The 19,495-nt window shown below is 44.5% G+C and overlaps 1 protein-coding gene across 1 annotated transcript in view; it reads right to left on the bottom strand.

The window, feature by feature from the left end:
* LOC309558759 (protein mono-ADP-ribosyltransferase PARP14-like) overlaps positions 1-17,376 on the bottom strand; it is a 106,945-nt gene extending 89,569 nt beyond the window's left edge. Inside the window, exons 1-5 of the mRNA XM_082261807.1 lie at positions 17,147-17,376; positions 9,376-9,542; positions 6,731-6,764; positions 2,458-2,661; positions 1,032-1,268 (exon numbers count right to left, since the gene is read on the bottom strand). Of these exons, the coding sequence (XP_082117933.1) occupies positions 1,032-1,268; positions 2,458-2,661; positions 6,731-6,764; positions 9,376-9,542; positions 17,147-17,336 (832 nt within the window). The 5' untranslated portion in view covers positions 17,337-17,376. The remainder of the gene's footprint in view (positions 1-1,031; positions 1,269-2,457; positions 2,662-6,730; positions 6,765-9,375; positions 9,543-17,146) is intronic.
* Between the last annotated feature and the right edge of the window lie 2,119 nt (positions 17,377-19,495).

Raw genomic sequence — 19,495 nt, 5'->3', positions numbered from 1 at the left:
TTGTGTTTCTTCCATTTGCGAATAACCGCACCAACTGTTGTCACCCTCTCACTAAGCTGCTTGGTGATGGTCTTGAAGCCCATTCCAGCCTTATGTTGGTCTACAATCTTGTCCCTGACATCCTTGGACAGCTCTTTGGTCTTGGCCATGGTGGAGAGATTGGAATCTAAATGATTGATTGCTTCTGTGGACAGGTGTCTTTTATACAGGTAACAAGCTGAGATTAGAAGCACTCCCTTTAAGAGAGTGCTCCTAATCTCAGCTTGTGTATAGAAGGGAGCCAGAAATCTTGCTGATTGATAGGGGATCCAATACTTATTTCATTCATTAAAATGCAAATCAATTTTTAACTTGAATGAAATGCGTTTTTCTGGATATTTTTGTTGTTATTCTGTCTCTCACTGGTAAAATAAACCGACCATTAAAATTATAGACTGATCATTTCTTTGTCAGTGGGCAAACGTACAAAATCAGCAGAGGATCAAATAATTTTTTCCCCTCGCTGTTTATGTAATACACAGAAATTTTAGCGCCTCTGCTATATTCACTCCCATGCTTGCCCAGGGACCTTTGCTTTGCTGCCCCCGTGCGACTGTTTGCTGCGCCTGACTCTTGGGGTAAGTGTCCTCACATTACTCTGATAAATAATGTAATTTGAAAGAACTGTTTGGTATGCAGTCAAAATATGATTATTTTGTACACATACTTATGCTCTCCATTTGTTTTCAGTGTCTTTTTCCCTCTATATTCTCCTGAAGAAGCCGAAAACGGCGAAACATGTTCTCTGGAGTAGCTTCCTAGGTAGAAGTGACTCCCAAGGTTGGGGGTGTAGAAACCGTCAAGAAGGATTAATTTGTATATATTTGTTTTTTATGTCCTGATGGATTTTTTTTATGTTGTAATGCTTGTACATAAATAAAATTTGTTGGTTTTACGATACTTTGTAATGTCCTCTGATGGTACCAATAAAATCATGTTGCCCCACTTTTTCCATTTTCTCTTTACAAAGCACGCAGACTAAAACCTTTTACCTTCGGGACTGGAGAATGTAATGACGGCGGCCCCTTCTTCTGGTAACATCTCTGTCTCTTCTATCGGCCCACCTCCGTGCTTTGCACTCTCAAAGTAAAGTTCGAAGAAGTCCTCCGATGTGATGGCCGGGAGACCCTCCACCCTGACACTTCTGGTGTTCTCCAGACATTTGGCTCTCAGATTTAGTTGTTTGACTCTCGGACTTCCAGAAAACCTTCCAATGAAGTCTGGAATATCTGCTAGAAGACAAATTACAATCAGCTCACTGAACAAATGTGTACACAGAGGGAACATAAGACAGAACTCCAGTAAGGGAAGTTTTTTGCATTTCTGCTAAGGGTAGAGTGGAGAAGGATTAGAACCTCTGTAAAGATTTTAGGCTTCAGTTATGCCATCAATTACGGCCGTACGCTGTACATAGCAGTGAGTTTCTGCAGGGGGGGGGGGAATCACAGGTATTTGCAATCAGTCGCGGTCAGAAAGCCTATATAAATCAATGATAGGCTGACAGGCGCTGCGGCTGTTGGCCTGTAACTGGGCATCAAGCAATTACATGCGGTTAGGGACTGATTGCAGTAAGGGGGGGGGGGGGGGGGTAAAGGGGGTTTGATACTCAGATGCCCAGTATTTTGAATAAAGTATAGTGTGCCAACATCCCTGTTGTATAGTTACAAGTTTCTTTGGCTTGAGGAACCATAATAACTTGTAACTAGGGACTGATTAGCAACCCTGGATGCAATACTGGGCTTTTCATCTGTCCCTATCTGCATGTAAACACTCAGTGTATGGATGCGTGAAAACAACCTTCGCGTTTATCAGCCTGTGATTGATATGTACAAGCTTCCTGACTGCAACTGGTCGCAAACACCTGTGATCCCCACTTCCAGAAATAAGCTGCTGAGTACAGTTTGGCCACAATTGGCCATGTGAATGAAGCTTTATTGCTAATTAACAAAATGGAGCATCACCCCAAGGGGTGTAGGACAAGGGTGACTTAGCAACTGCACATGTACAACCCCAATTGTCCCTGAAAAACATGTCTGCACCACCATAAATAGCATCAATGCTTTATTTGTAAATTATAAATATTATATTAAACCACCATAAAGGCAGGACTATATGAACACGCCTTACATGTTACATAGTGGGTAAGGTTAATTAAAGACACCGGTCCATCCAGTTCAACCTGTGTGTGTGCGTGTTTATGTTAATACCATTTCCCATATTGGGGTGGGAGTGGTGGTGCAAATCCCAGACCGGCTGGAAACAAATTAGTATTATGTGATAATGGTAGAACTGGCCAAAGGATGCTCAAAGCATATTGAGGTGATCCACTCAAGTGATCCCACTTGAGAGGTCTACAGACCCTCCCAGTGGTGAAGATGAGCGTGTGCATCAACTTTCCCAATGAACCTGATATCTCACCATTTTCAGTAGTAAAGGTGACAACAGCAGATTGAATCTCTGGAATCCTCTCCACGTGGAAGTCCGTTTCCTCAATCTTCTCACTGATATTCTCCACCAGAAGGTTAAACATTTCAGGAGTGCAGCTGTCCTGGAGGTTTTCAATCAGAACCTGAGAAGATGGGGGGTCCTGTGTCACCTCATCATCTTCTCTGGTTAATTTCTCTGTTGAAGAGAAAACAAATTGTGACAATTGCCAACATGGAAAACCTTTCAATGTCAGATGCTGGTCTATACTGTTAGTAGCTAGAACTGCCTACAAACATTGGATATCGGCCACATGACCCTAATGTGAAACAAGAGTTTTAAGGAAAGAGCTTTCTATGAATAAGTTGGCATTCTTAAATATTTGTGCCTATAGGTGGGGGCAAGCACTGGGGGTGCTGGCCTGCTGAAGAGAAATCTATAGTGATGGAAACTTCTCCAGTCAACTGGGTTTCTCCCAAGGAGCTTCAACCAGGGAGTGCCTGCCAGGGTTGTGAAGGAGCCTACAAACAAATCTTCCATGATCCAACCATGAATGCCTGGATGGGGCAAACATTTTTAATTATCTGTATGCTCCTTCAATCCGTGTGAGAATAACAAGCCAATCAGTCATTTGACCTTTGTGTCATCTTTACCAGAACAGCATCAGATAAGGTTATTTTGTGGCTTTATGATCACAACACATCTATAAAGCATGGCCTTTTAATTTGGCCTGGAATGGGAGAGGTTGGGTAAGCTGTTGGAGGTCTTGGCTTTGTTTGTGGAAGACGCTTCATATGATGTTTGTTACCATCAGACAACCTGATTTACTTCAGGATCAGACAACCACCTAGCAATGTATGGGGTATCTAGGAGGACCTCAGGAGACCCAGATCTGAGCAAAGCTGGGTCTCATTACTTTCAGCCAATCTACAGTGTCTTTGCTCGCCATTGATGGTGAAGAGGCACACTCTAGTAGGACATATGTGGGCCTGTATGTGAGGTATAAAGAGAGAGTCAGATCATCACCACTCGACAACTTTTTAAACTATGTGGCCAATTTGAGTTTCCTTCTTCATTCGGAGAAAGAATTAGGAAAGTATGGTTTCAGGGATGGAGAGGGGAAGATAAAGAGAAGAATTTTTGGGGCATAGTGTTGTAAATATATGAGTGATGACTAGTAATTGATATAATTAGTAGTGTTACCATATAAACAGGACTTTATACAATGCAAAATCCTCCAATCCAAATCAATCTCTGAGTATTTTGAATGGAATTCTAAAGGCTTTTGATCATTGTATTATTAGCAAGTACTCTGTGGACTTTGTCATCTGTTCTGGGATCCAATAAATGTCTCTCTCTGGAGAACCAAGTTGCTGCAGAGATTGATTTGGATTGCTTGCGCGGTATACACACCTGTTTCCATGGTAACACTAATAATTACTGTATATCAATTATTAGTCATCACACACATACTGTATATTTACAACATATAGAAACAGCCAGTCAGATAGATAATAGCCTTGTCAGAACTATGGTGAAGAAACAGACATATCTTTCATAAATGGCACATAAAAATTTAAGGACTGGATACGGTAAGCCCCAAAAACAGGGTTAGACAGACTCCAGACATTCACAGGGCTTTTTCAAACAGAACATCGTGTGTTTTTATCACATTATTGTAGGGTCAGCTGTGTTGACAATCCTTGAGATAAAAAGCCATATTCCCTACATCTTGTAAGGCAAAGTATCGGGGGGATAATGTTTTGGCAATGAAGTGTCTCCACACAATGGCAGATATTCAGCTGGTTTCAGGATCACACCTGTGGTCACCCATTCCCTAGCAAATAAACTATTGTTTCTACCCTGAGAAGACAAATAACGGAAAAAACCTGGACAAAGACATGAACGTGTAATTCATTAACCACTTGCCGACCAGTCACTGGGACTGTACTGCGGCAAAGTGGCTCGATTCCGTCCAGCAACGTAGACCTACGTCGCTGGACTCCTCCCCTTGTGGGCGGCGCTTGCGCGCCGCCGGAGGCTCGCTCCCGTTGTTTTCAGTCACAGCGGGAGTCGGGCCAGGGGAGGAGCAGCGGCGATCGCCGCCGCTCTTTCCCGATCGTCGGGGAATCGAGTCTGGAGATCCGCCCGCTTGTGTAAACAGAGCGGGCGGATCTCCTAAGTGACAAACTGTGACAGATTGCAGGGTTCAGCATAGCTGAACATGCGATCTGTCCCTGTGTCACTCAGTCACCTCCCCCCACACACGTCAGTAAGCACCAGGCATACATTAACCCCTCCCTCTCCAATAAAATTAACCCCTTCCCTGCCAGTGTCATTTTTACAGTAACAGTGCATATTTATAGCACTGATTACTGTAGAAATGTCACTGGTACCCCCAAAAGTGTCAAAAATGTCAGTCAAGGGTCCGATCTGTCTGCCGCAATGTCACAGTCCCGCAAAAAAAATCGCAGATCGCCGCCATTACTCGTTAAATAAAAAACACCAAAAATGACAGAAATCTTTCCCAGAAATAACTTTTGCGCAAACCAATCAAAATACGCTTATTGTGATTTTTTTTAACAAACATAGGTAGCAGAAAACAAATTGGCCAAAAATGTAAAAAAAATTTGATTTTTCAATTTTTTTTGGGGGGAATTTCATATAAAAAAATGTGAAAAATATTGGTATTTTTTCAAAATTTACGCTCTTTTTTTGTTTATAGCGCAAAAAGTAAAAACAGCACAGGTGATCAAATACCACCAAAAGAAAGCTCTGTTTGTGGGAAAAAAAGGATGTAAATTTCGTTTGGGTACGGCGTCGCACGACCGCGCATTTGTCAGTTAAATTCGCACAGTGCCGAATCGCAAAAAGTGGCCTGGACGTAAGACAGCAAAATCCTCCGGTGGTAAAGTGGTTAACCTACACCAAGAGGGGGTAGGTAGAAATTGTGTCATGCAGACAATCCCCAATGGAAGCTACATGGTGTCAGATAAACATTGTTCACTAATGCCCCATACACACGTGCAGATTATCTGCAGACTTTTGTCTGCAGACTTACCAAAACCATATAATATGAGGTCAAACCTAAACACTTTCAATTTGTATGCAATCCGGCAGGCCCTTGCACTACATAGAAAAGGTAAGTCTGCAGACAAAAGTCTGCATATAATCTGCACGTGTGTATGGGGCATTAGACTGATTAAAACTGCATCTTCAAATGAATTTAATATAATCATAAGCTTATACAACATCCTTGTCCCATCATATACCAAGGGGTGTGTGGAACTTATGATTTTATGGACAATCTTCTATTGAGAATTACATTATATCTATTATATTGTAGTGTATAATGGTCAGACTACATCCCATATTTTATATCCAATCCCAAATCATGATTGTATTGTTTGTTAGCATAATAATCCCCTAGTAGATAATATTCTGATTGGAAATAACCCATGTGTAGAAAAGTTTACACATTCAAGTTGTTGAGTAGCAATATATACTATATCTGTATACGTATCCATATAGTTTTTGCTGCTATTAAATGTAAATATATAGAATCTGGGTAAATCAGTAATTTCCAATCAATATATATATCATATTAATAATATATCCTTATTAAACGGCGTTACCAGGTCCAATCCTTACCAAGATACATGATGGAAATATCAGATGGTCACACACTTACCATGAGAGTATGGAAAGATTCTCATATTGTTTTTAGGATTATTATTAAATGAAGAACTTATCATATAATTCTAATATCCAATATACTGGATGACTAGTAGAGGTGTTGCCCAATGACCTCACCAGTTAATGGTTAAGTAATCCCAACCAATGGGGATAAAGTTCCTCCTTCTGGGTTCGGCTTGTTGTACTTTTTACGGCCCTTTTGTTCAACACAAAATAAAAAAGGAACCCAGATGTGGGATGACAGACACAACGCATCAATATTTGCATCTTGAATCTCTGTCCTCCACATGATCCGTAATGGCAAAATTCCTGATTGGTGTGATTCCACTTCTCCGACTTTCATGTATTTTTCAATGAGATGTTTCTCTGTTGCCTATCGTAAGTCAGACCTTGCTGAGGTCTTTCCTGACAAATTAAGGCAGCGTGAGGAATAATATTAATAATAATTTCCCTCTGCACCCAGTTATCACTTAAATTGTTCTGTAATTTGAGATGATATGATTGGTTGCTCTGAGAACAATATGCATTAAAAAATCATTTTATTACAGTGTCACCTGTTGATGTCCATTACCTTCTTCTCCTGGACTCTGATGTACTTTATGGTCCTACAAAATGGGGAAAACATACAATTTTATTGTCAGGGTGGAGTCAAAAGTGATTATCAGTATCATAGAAGGAGGGGAGGACTGGGCCAGGGGGCAATTGTCCCTTGGGCCCCTCTGATGCCCTGTAAAACGTCTGCACTGCTTCAGCCACAGACATGCCTAAAGGATTCCTGGTGAAGAGAAGTAAAAAGTCCCCGCCACTGACCTACTGAGTATGGGTTGAAGACAAGGACAATGAGCAGGCCCCCCCCCCGCATTGAAGGTGTAAACTGTGTCTGAGCAGAGGCCGGTTCCATGCCCCACTGGAGACTCTCCTCCCCCTGCCAGCCCCAACTGAGCTGTCCCAGCTCTGCCCAACTGCCCCCTGGCCGGATTTAACCAGTGAGTAGAGAGTATCTGGAGCAGGGCTTCAGCCTGCAATGGGGGTCAAGGGGAGGACAGGAAGAAGGAGACTGGGAGGGGGGCAGAGTATCTGCACCATGGGCCTCTGGTTTGTACTTGCCCCCCTGGGCCGAAAGTTGCCAGACTGCCCCTGCATAGAAGTGATGTACTGTCATAGAATAAATAGAAATGCAGACATACAATACACAAGGTTATACTTAGAAACTTCTCTAACCACTACATACCAGATTGGGGCGATGTCGCATTCTACAGGATTTAACCCATCTGCTATCAACTGCATTCCAATATCATTACTGTCCAAAAGAATGAAAATTAGAAGATAGGTTAAAAGGCGTTCACTAAAAGTAGCAGCAAGTACATCGAGCCAACGCGTTTTTAGGGAAAAGGACTCCCCCTTCTTCAGGGAGGAGAATAAAGTGATAGAGTGACAGCTGTTGTTGCAGGTGCAGCTCCCACCCTGAAGAAGGGGGAGTCCTTTCCCCTGAAATGCGATGGCTCTACTTTCAGTGAACACCTTTTAAACTATCTTCTAATGCAAATTTTTTTGGACACCGGGTGCTCCTTTCTTCCTACTTTTCCAAGTCTACATGTGGAAACTACCATCAGACCATGCCAAAAAGGCAGCAACCCAAACCCGAAGAGGTTCCATTGCCATTATCTAATACTAAAAAAAATACTAGTGAGGTATGGTTAGTGTAGTAGGATTTCATATTAACCCATGTATTATATATTATTCATATTCATTTGCATATGTGTTATTGCTAATATAATTATTATTCAAATTATTATTATTATTTTAATTTAAGCAGTAGTTATTAATCTTTAGAAATGTATCTATTATTCCATTATATAGGTAGTTTACATCTAAAAGTTGAACTTTAGATGACCTCTCTGCTTCACATTGGTACTTTTCTTTAGGAAAGTCACCAGTTTACGGGGTGAAAGTTTACTAGGATAAAGTTCAGACAGTTCCAGACATTGTGTCTGCAAATGCAGATGTCCATAATTGTTTTATTTATGGTAATTACAGTGACATACATTTTGACAACCAATCATATTGTAGCATGTGTAATTCTATGGTAAAATGAGCCTGCGAGCCCTATATTCTGAACTAATAATGAATTTGTTCCCAGCTGCAGCTGTTATGATTAAACCTCCTGCTCTTTTGGAAATTCATTGCCTGGCCATTTGTTACTATTCCACATCATTCATTAGGAGGGTGTAGATAGTGGGTGGAGTATAGTTAGTGGGGGGGGGGTATATTTAGTGGGTGGGGTAAAGCTAGTGTGCAGGGTATAGTTAGTAGGGGGAGTATAGCTAGTGGGTTTGGTATAGTTAGTGTGCAAGTATTGTTAGTGGGTGGGGTATAGCTAGTAGGTGGAGTATAGCTAATGGGTGTGGTATAGTTAATAGCTGGAGTATAGCTAATGGGTGGGGTATAGTTAGTGGGTGGGGTATAGCTAATGGGGGAGGGGGTAGAGTTAGTGGGTGGAATGTAGGTAATGGGTGGGGTATAGGTAGTGGGTGGAGAAAAGCTAATGGGTTGGGTATAGCTTGTAGGTGGGGTATAGTTAATGTGCCGAGTATAGTTAGTGGGTGGGGTATAGTTAGTGCGTGGAGTATTAGTGGGTGGGGTATAGTTAGTGTGCGGGGTGTAGTTAGTTGGTGGGGTATAGTTAGTAGGTGGGACATAGTTAGTGGATAGGATACAGTTAGTGGGTGGAGTATAGTTAGTGGGTGGAGTATAGTTAGTGTGTGGGGTATAGTTAGTTGGTGGAGTAGAGCTAATGGGTGGGGTATAGTTAGTAGGTGGGGCATAGTTAGTGGATAGGATATAGTTAGTGGGTGGAGTATAGTTAGTGGGTAGAGTATAGTTAGTAGGTGGAGTATAGTTAGTGGAAGGAGTATAGTTAGTGGGTGGAATTTAGTTAGTGGTAGGAGGAATATAGCTAGTGGGAGGAGTATAGTTAGTGGGTGGAGTATAGTTAGTGGGTGGGGTATAGTTAATGGGTGGAGTATAGTTAGTGGGTGGGGTATAGTTAGGGGGTGGAGTATAGTTAGTGGGTGGGGTATAGTTAGTGGGTGGAGTATATTTAGTGGGTGAATAGTGTGATTGGCTGGGGTCATTATTAGAATAGTTGATATAATATAATTGGGGGAACCCGCCCACACTGTTCAGCCCCCAGAATTTCCTCTTTCAGACACTTACTGCTGGGACCCCCTGTGTGGGGGGAGGAGTCTTTGCATTCTCCGAGGGGGCGGAGCTCTGTGTACTTTGTGCGTTTCCTTCCTCCGGTAATTGGACAATCAGCTGTAATGTCTTCCCATTTGGTAATTTCAGCTGATGGCTCCTCCTCTGCAGAACCCGATCCCGTGCTGTGATACGAGGAGACAAGAAGGAAAATCATACAGAAAGTACGATGTAAATCCCGCACCGGAATCCGTACGGAAATGTTTTCACAATGATAAAAGTTATTTTTTTCCTTCAACAAAATTCCAGTAAAATTAAACGACTTCTCCCTTCTCTCTCTTCTTTGACATCCATTCATATCTCTTCATCTTTACAATCCATTTATGGCCTAACGAGACCGGCAAGAGAAGAGTGAAGCAGTTTCCTGTTACTGGAATTGTGTTGAATACAGCGGGACCCGGCGAGGTCGGAGAGCAGCCATAATATAAGTGTGGGGTGTGTACAGCCGGATCCCTTGTGGGTAGAGGTAATTTGAATGGAAATTTTGGTGCCGAAACTGAAAATGCAGAACGCAGTTGGCCAAAAACTGAAAACAAAAACTACAATTTAAAAAAAAATCTTTATATAAAGAATTGTATTATATTCGACTTTATTAATATCATCAATTTAAATGAATATGAATTTATTGTCGGCCATTATTGGCACCTTTAGCACTAGAAAAGATAAAAAAAATGTATCTTTTTAAATTCTATTTAAGTCTTCAGACTGGTCCGCTGCGCTTCCGTTGTGGTACTACAATTCCTGCTTGCTGTATTTTTGGTCAGTTAAAAAAAAATGCACAAAAAAAAACAAAACACACCTCCTCCTTGAAATGCAGTGAAAACGCAGCAAGAAGGCATCGTTAACGCACCCGTGTTACACTTTTTGATGTGGTTTTTGAGTCACATGACCCATGAAAAACACACCATAAGCACAGAAAAATTGAGGTAAAATTGGCGCAAAATTGGCGAAAATTATTCAATTCCATCGGATGGCATTATCGGAACCTTTTTCTCTTCTGATAATACCCTTTCCGGCTGATACGTGCCGAAATTTCGGTGCATCTCTACTTGCGGCATCTTCATGTGAGTTCTGCCCGGGGAGGGAGTTATTTTGGGATTCAGAACTGACATCAGAACGACCATTTTCTGCTTCTGGCCGCTCACTGATTGTTTAATCATTTCTCAATAATGTAGAATTATATTGGTTATATTCATGGTGGATCCCCTAGGACTGCGGCTGTGATTTGTTCTCGCAATGCAGAAGCAGAAGATGGAGGACATAACATTGCCACCCTATAAGAAGAAGTGCCTCAACAAGGACTTTCATGGCGGGATCACCAGGGATGATTTTAATAAAAAGCTGCAGATTTAAAAGTGCAACGACTCTGTATCCGAGCACCACAAACCAAAAACACTATTTTATTTATTTTTACTATTCAAAGCAAACTCCTCCATCCATCCATGTCTCCACCACTCCATCCATCCATCCATCCATCCATCCATCTATCCAGGTCTCCATCCTAGTCTCCACCCATTCATCCATGTCTCCACCCATCCATCCATCCATCCATGTCTCCACCCATCCATCCATGTCTCCACCCATCCATCCACCCATCCATCCATGTCTCCACCCATCCATCCATGTCTCCACCCATCCATCCACCCATCCATCCATGTCTCCACCTATCCATCCTTGTCTCCACCACTCCATCGATGTCTTTATCCATCCATCAATGTCTCCACCCATCTATCCATGTCTCCATCCATGTCTACACCCATCCATCCTTGTCTCCACCCATCCATCCTTGTCTCCACCCATCCATCCATGTCTTTATCCATCCATCCATGTCTCCACCCATCCTTGTCTCCACACATCCATGTCTTCATCCATCCATTCTTGTCTCCACCCATCCATCCATGTCTTTATCCATCCATCCATGTCTCCACCCATCCTTGTCTCCACACATCCATGTCTTCATCCATCCATTCTTGTCTCCATCCATCCATCCATGTCTTTATCCACCCATCCTTGTCTCCACCCATCCATGTCTCCATCCATCCATTCTTGTCTCCACCCATCCATGTCTCCATCCATCCATTCTTGTCTCCACCCATCCATGTCTCCATCCATCCATTCTTGTCTCCACCCATCCATCCATGTGTTTATCCATCCATCCATGTCTCCACCCATCCATCCATCCATCCTTATCTCCATCCATCCATCCATGTCTTCATCCATCCAAGTCCATAAAGTTCAATCAATGTAAAAAAAAAAAAAAAAAAAACACATCCCAGAAGTCTTCATGCTAGGAGGGGGAGGATGGGCTTTCTCGGCTAAGCACACCCTCTTGCCTGCAATGCATGAGCTAAGGGCAGAGGGATTCCAGGATGTAAATGCCACATGACACTCGTGTCCTTGCTCAAAACGGCTGCAGCCAGAAATCCTAGGGGGGATGTTTTTTCAAAGTGATTTGTGGATGGATGGGTGGAGACATAGATGGATGGATGGAGACATGGGTGGATCTTAGTCTTCACCCATCTTTACATGCCTCCACCCATCCATCCACGTCTCCATCCATCCTAGTCTCCGCCCATCCATCCATGTCTCCACCAATCCATCCTTGTCTCCACCTATCTATTCATGTCTCCACCCATCCATCCATGTCTTTATCCATCCATGTCTCCACCCATCCATCCTTGTCTCCACCTATCCATTCATGTGCCCCCCCATCCATCCTAGTCTCCACCCATCCATCCATGTCTTTATCCATTTATGTCTCCACCCATCCATCCTTGTCTCCACCCATTCATGTCTTCATCCATCCATGTCTCCGCCCATCCATCCTTGTCTCCACCCATCCATCCATGTCTTTATCCATTTATGTCTCCACCCATCCATCCTTGTCTCCACCCATTCATGTCTTCATCCATCCATGTCTCCGCCCATTCATCCTTGTCTCCACCCATCCATCCTTGTTTCCACCCATCCCACCATGTCTTTATCCATCCACCCATGTCTCCACCCACCCATCCTTGTCTCCATCCATCCATTTCTTTATCCATCCACGTCTCCACCCATCCATCATTGTCTCCACCCATCCATCCATCCATGTCTCCACCGATCCTTCCTTGTCTCCACCCTTCCATTCATGTCATCATCCATCCATCCTAGTCTCCACTCATCCATGCATTCATCCATCCATCCATCCATGTCTCCATCCATCCATCCATCCATCCATCCATCCATCCACAAATCACTTTGAAAAACATCCCCCCTAGAATTTCTTGCTGTAGCCATTTTGAGTAAGAACACAAGTGTCACGTGGCATTTACATCCTGGAATTCATCTGCCCTTAGCTTACCTTCATGTGCGAGACATACTACGGCAGGCTGGCTCGGCTGCGCGAACCACCGTACCTGTACGGTGGTTTGCGGGAACGCTCCTTGTCGCTCTTTTTTTAGTTTATTGCTCAATAAATAAAAATGACAATGGTGATAAAATACCACCAAAAGAAATCTCTATTTGTGGGGAAAAAAAAAGGACATAAATTTTATATGGGTACAGCGTCGCACAACCGCGCAATTATCCGTTAAAGTAACGCAGTGCTGAATTGCAAGAAATTGGGCCTGGTCATTAAGGGGGAAAATCTTCTTGTACAGAAGTGGTTAAACTCACAAGTGCTTTTTTTTTTTTACTTCTACTATTCCTTTATACAGGCGGTCCCCGGGTTATAAACATGATCGGGTCTTGTTCTTAGGGTGAATTCGTTTGTAAGTTGGAACAGGTACATTTTTTAAGTTTAGCTCAAACAAAATTTTTTACATTTTTTTGGATAGCATAGGGAAGGGTTAACACCTCTGTAAGGTTTGTTTTGCTGTCTGTGCCCCTTCAGAAGATCTCATCTCAATTTCTGTCCCTGTGACAATTGGATTTTGAAAATTTTGGGTTGTTGTGTGTGACGGGAGTCACTTTGGTTGGGGGGTCTATGGAACCCGTTTCCCAGCATCCCCGGCCCCTCTTATATGTAAGTCTTCCTGTGTCTATTAGGGACACAGGGTGACGAGAAAAGGATGGACAGCTACTTAATGGACACTGAGAATATGGTTTGGATTACTAGACTGGGAGGATTTGCCCCCCTTAATGACCAGGCCATTTTTTGCGATTCGGCACTGCATTATTTTAACGGAAAATTTTTTTTTTTTTTGCTCTATAAACAAAAAAAGAGCGACAATTCTGAAAAATATTTTTTTACTTTCTGCTATATAAAATTCCCAATAAAAAAAAAAAATTAAAAATCAAAATTTTTCATCATTTTAGGCCAATTTTTTTTCTGCTACATATTTTTGTTAAAAAAAAAAAAAAAAACGTATATTGATTGGTTTGCGCAAAAGTTATCGCGCCTACAAACTTTGGGAAAGATTTATGTCGTTTTTATTGTTTTGTTTTTACTAGTAATGGCGGTGATCAGCGATTTTTAGCGGGACTGACATTGCGGCGGACAGATCGGACCCCTAACTGACATTTTTGACCCTTTTGGGGGGGACCAGTGACATTACTACAGTAATCAGTGCTAAAAATATGCACTGTCACTGTACTAATGACACTGGCAGGGAAGGGGTTAACACAGTGGGTGATCAAAGGGTTAAATGTAAGCATAGGGGCATGTTTCTATCTGTATGGGGGAGGGACTTGTGAAATGACCATAGAGACATGTGTTCCTATATAGAAGGATCACAGGCGCTCTGTGATCATTCCAGGGAGAAGAACGGTCAGCTGTGTTTACAGCATCCGACCGTCCTTCTCTCTCAGCGGGTGTCAGGCAGCAATCGGAGCCGCCTGCCCCGTGCATCGGAGTCCCTGCTGCCGAGTGGCGGTGGGAGCGTGCCACCGGCGGCGTGCACTCGCCCCCTAGCAGCAGACGCACGAACGACGTAGGGCTACCTCGGTTCGCGCAGGAGGGGCTTCCTGCTGCAGTAAAACTGCGACGGGTGGTCCTTAAGTGGTTAAAATGGGACAGTAATATTTATCCACAATATCCCTCAAGAAATATATGAAGATTTAATCCCACTTTACACTGTGAGACATACAGCCTGTTGCCATGAAGTCTGTGACTCCTAAATAATCAAAGCATTGTCTGTGTATTAAGGTGTGATGTGTTAACACTTATAATAATGTGTATTGTACATGAGGAGCTCGATGACGACAAGTCTGGTAGTTAATTAGCTTGGTAATTAAATCACTGTCATCTATTAGTTGCTAGTGAAAAGAAGAATACTGTTTCTGTTGGTTCTTCCTTAGATATGTTAATTATATTTCTGTACACAATTTCATCTGCATATGATAATGTAATCAGGCACCTGACCTGGTGGGGTATAGATTTGGTGTGAGTTTGTTCAATAAATGTTCCAGATCTTATACAAGCTATTCTCGGCTAGTTTTGTATGGGGGCGGCTAGAATATCTGATATCTATGTTCAAGACTGGAAAGCACATTGTGGGGTCGCGGTTCCGTTACACTGTGTATACAAGGATTGGCGATAAATGTTCAGTGGAGACACCTATTTCCCATGATAACTCTTACAGGAGTGAATTTCCTTTCCTAGGGGGAGATTTCCTCTCACTTCCTGTTGTCTCCCTTCGTTTGTAAGGAGTCATTTGTAAGTAGGATGTTTGTAACCCAGGGACCGGCTGTATTGGCTTTTAGAGTTTACAAATGCAACAGTGAAGAAATGGGGTGAAAAGTTTAGCACTGGGAAGCCCTTTTTGAAAGCTAAAAAGTGAATTTTATATACAACTTTTTAGATCAGACCAAAATGAGGGACAATGAGGAGGAAAGAGGGACAGAGGGACTTTGTTCCAAATCAGGGACAGTTGGGAGCCACACACATAACAGAGAATTATTGGGCCTCACACATTACACCTGGGAATAAATATAGATTACCATCCCTCTCCCTCGACCCTGATAGTCGACCGCACCGCCCCAAATATTGTCCAATGAAAAAAAAACCCATAACCACCTACCCAAACCTACCTGATTGCTGACAGTCACTTCCCAACCCACTTAGACCACCTGAACCTCTGATACAGACCAATGGCCCATTCTCTGCACAATCATGTTCCCTCCACACTCTGCACCTTGTACTGTATGAGAGCTCCCCAAACTACCTACCTGCCTCCTCCTTACTGTATGAGAGCTCCCCAAACTACCTACCTGCCTCCTCCTTACTGTATGAGAGCTCCCCAAACTACCTACCTGCCTCCTCCTTACTGTATGAGAGCTCCCCAAACTACCTACCTGCCTCCTCCTTACTGTATGAGGGCTCCCCAAACTACCTACCTGCCTCCTCCTTACTGTATGAGAGCTCCCCAAACTACCTACCCGCCTCCTCCTTACTGTATGAGAGCTCCCCAAACTACCTACCTGCCTCCTCCTTACTGTATGAGAGCTCCCCAAACTACCTACCTGCCTCCTCCTTACTGTATGAGAGCTCCCCAAACTACCTACCTGCCTCCTCCTTACTGTATGAGGGCTCCCCAAACTACCTACCTGCCTCCTCCTTACTGTATGAGAGCTCCCCAAACTACCTACCTGCCTCCTCCTTACTGTATGAGGGCTCCCCAAACTACCTACCTGCCTCCTCCTTACTGTATGAGAGCTCCCCAAACTACCTACCCGCCTCCTCCTTACTGTATGAGAGCTCCCCAAACTACCTACCTGCCTCCTCCTTACTGTATGAGAGCTCCCCAAACTACCTACCTGCCTCCTCCTTACTGTATGAGAGCTCCCCAAACTACCTACCCGCCTCCTCCTTACTGTATGAGAGCTCCCCAAACTACCTACCTGCCTCCTCCTTACTGTATAAGGGCTCCCCAAACTACCTACCTGCCTCCTCCTTACTATATGAGAGCTCCCCAAACTACCTACCTGCCTCCTCCTTACTGTATAAGGGCTCCCCAAACTACCTACCTGCCTCCTCCTTACTGTATGAGGGCTCCCCAAACTACCTACCCGCCTCCTCCTTACTGTATGAGGGCTCCCCAAACTACTTACCCCCCTCCTCCTTACTGTATGAGGGCTCCCCAAACTACCTACCTGCCTCCTCCTTACTGTATGAGGGCTCCCCAAACAACCTACCTGCCTCCTCCTTACTGTATGAGGGCTCCCCAAACTACCTACCTGCCCCCTCCTTACTGTATGAGGGCTCACCAAACTACCTACCTGCCTCCTCCTTACTGTATGAGAGCTCCCCAAACTACCTACCTGCCCCCTCCTTACTGTATAAGGGCTTCCCAAACTACCTACCCGCCTCCTCCCTACTGTATGAGAGCTCCCCAAACTACCTACCCGCCTCCTCCTTACTGTATGAGGGATCACCCTAGCAGGAGATAATTGGACAGATTGGGGTAGGGAGTTCCATAGGATGGGAGAGGCTTGGGAAAAGTCCTGGAGGCGAGTATGGGAGGAGGTAACAATGGAACTAGAAAGCCGGAGGTCTTGGCAGGAATGAAGAGGACGATTAGGTTGGTATTTTGGGATTAGGTTAGTGATGTAGTTGGGGGCCAAGCTGTGGATGGCTTTGTATGTTGTTGTTAGTATTTTGAATTTAATTTGTTGGGTGAGTTGCAGCCAGTGGAGGGATTGGCAGAGAGGGGAAGCAGACGCTGATTTTTAAGATGGATGATATAATAATAATAATAATAATAATAATAGTATAGGAGAACCCCCTATCTCCCCCACCAGTACCTACCTTTCTCCTCCTTGTAGTGTATGAGGATGAACCCCCGGGTGCAGTCGATGTCTCGGATCTCACATTCTCCTCCATCTGATTTGCTCTTACTCCCGAAATACAGTTGCAGTTTATTCTTCAGGGATTTCAGCTTTTCTGGCCCCTGATCCCAGTGTAGGGCCACAGGGTGCTGGTAGTTGTCGTCTCCCATCCTGGAGGGGAATGGGAGAGGCGGTGGTGTGAAGATTGAAGTCTTCAGAGAAATTTTTTGTGCAGAATTTAGTTTCAGTTTTGCAGATCAGGTGATATATTGTAACAATGAATTATAAAACCTGAAGATCCGAGGAGTCAGGCTGGAGATGGGTTTGTGGTATTATTATTATTTATTACAGGCACTTATATAGCGCTGTCAGTTTACGCAGCACTTTACATATACTGTATATTATACACTGGCCCGGGCAAAAAAAAAGTCGCCACCAAAAAAAAAAGATCACACTCAAATACTTGGTTTCAGTGACGGCTGGTGCTCAAAATTTTTTCGGGGGGGGGGGGGGGGGGGGGTTGGGGCGCAAACAGAAAAATGTAATAGGCATTGCTTTGCGGCAACAAAAGCTGTAAAAAATTGCGTGACTTTGAGGTCGCAAAAGTGTGAAAGGGGCCTTCAGTAAATAAGGTATAGTGTGTCCCCTTTCAATGCAGAGAGACCAGCGTGCCCCCTTTCAATGCAGAGAGACCAGCGTGCCCCCTTTCAATGCAGAGTGACCAGCGTGCCCCCCTTTCAATACACAGTGACCAGCGTGCCCCCCTTTCAATACACAGTGACCAGCGTGCCCCCTTTCAATACAAAGTGACCAGCGTGCCCCCTTTCAGTGCACAGTGACCAGCGTGCCCCCTTTCAGTGCACAGTGACCAGCGTGCCCCCTTTCAATACACAGTGACCAGCGTGCCCCCTTTCAATGCACAGTGACCAGCGTGCCCCCTTTCAATGCACAGTGACCAGCATGCCCCCTTTCAATGCACAGTGACCAGCATGCCCCCTTTCAATGCAGTGACCAGCGTACATGCCCCCTTCAATGCAGTGACCAGCATACATGCCCCCTTTCAATGCAGTGACCAGCGTACATGCCCCCTTTCAATGCAGTGACTAGCATACATGCCCCCTTTCAATGCAGTGACTAGCATACATGCCCCCTTTCAATGCACAGTGACCAGCGTGCCCCCTTTCAATTCAGAGTGACCAGCATGCCCCCTTTCAATGCACAGTGACCAGCATGCCTTCTTTCAATGCACAGTGACCAGCGTGCCCCCTTTCAATGCACAGTGACCAGTGTGCCCCCTTTCAATGCAGTGACCAGCGTACATGCCCCCTTCAATGGAGTGACCAGCGTACATGCCCCCTTCAATGCAGTGACCAGCGTACATGCCCCCTTCAATGCAGTGACCAGCATACATGCCCCCTTTCAATGCAGTGACCAGCGTACATGCCCCCTTTCAATGCAGTGACTAGCATACATGCCCCCTTTCAATGCACAGTGACCAGCGTGCCCCTTTTCAATGCACAGTGACCAGCATGCCCCTTTCAATGCACAGTGACCAGCATGCCCCTTTCAATGCAGTGACCAGCATACATGCCCCCTTTCAATGCAGTGACCAGCGTACATGCCCCCTTCAATGCAGTGACCAGCGTACATGCCCCCTTCAATGCAGTGACCAGCATACATGCCCCTTTCAAAGCAGTGACCAGCGTACATGCCCCCTCCAATGCAGTGACCAGCGTACATGCCCCCTTCAATGCAGTGACCAGCATACATGCCCCCTTCAATGCAGTGACCAGTGTACATGCCCCCTTTCAATGCAGTGACCAGCATACATGCCCCTTTCAATGCAGTGACTAGTCTAGCGTACATGCCCCCTTTCAATACAGTGACCAGCATACATGCCCCCTTTCAATGCAGTGACCAGCGTACATTCCCCCAATGCAGTGAACAGCGTAGATGCCCCCTTCAATGCAGTGACCAGCGTACATGCCCCCAATGCAGTGACCAGCATACATGCCCCCAATGCAGAGATCAGCGTGCGCGCCCCCTTCAATGCAGTGACCAGCATACATGCCCCCTTTCAATGCAGTGACCAGCATACATGCCCCCTTTCAATGCAGTGACCAGCGTACATGCCCCCTTCAATGGAGTGACCAGCGTACATGCCCCCTTCAATGCAGTGACCAGCGTACATGCCCCCTTCAATGCAGTGACCAGCATACATGCCCCCTTTCAATGCAGTGACCAGCGTACATGCCCCCTTTCAATGCAGTGACCAGCATACATGCCCCCAATGCAGAGATCAGCGTGCGCGCCCCCTTCAATGCAGTGA

The sequence above is a fragment of the Pelophylax lessonae genome, assembly GCF_965119305.1.
Source record: "Pelophylax lessonae genome assembly, chromosome: 6".
In the NCBI taxonomy this organism is placed as follows: domain Eukaryota; kingdom Metazoa; phylum Chordata; class Amphibia; order Anura; family Ranidae; genus Pelophylax; species Pelophylax lessonae.
This window is presented reverse-complemented; position numbering and strand designations above follow the sequence as displayed.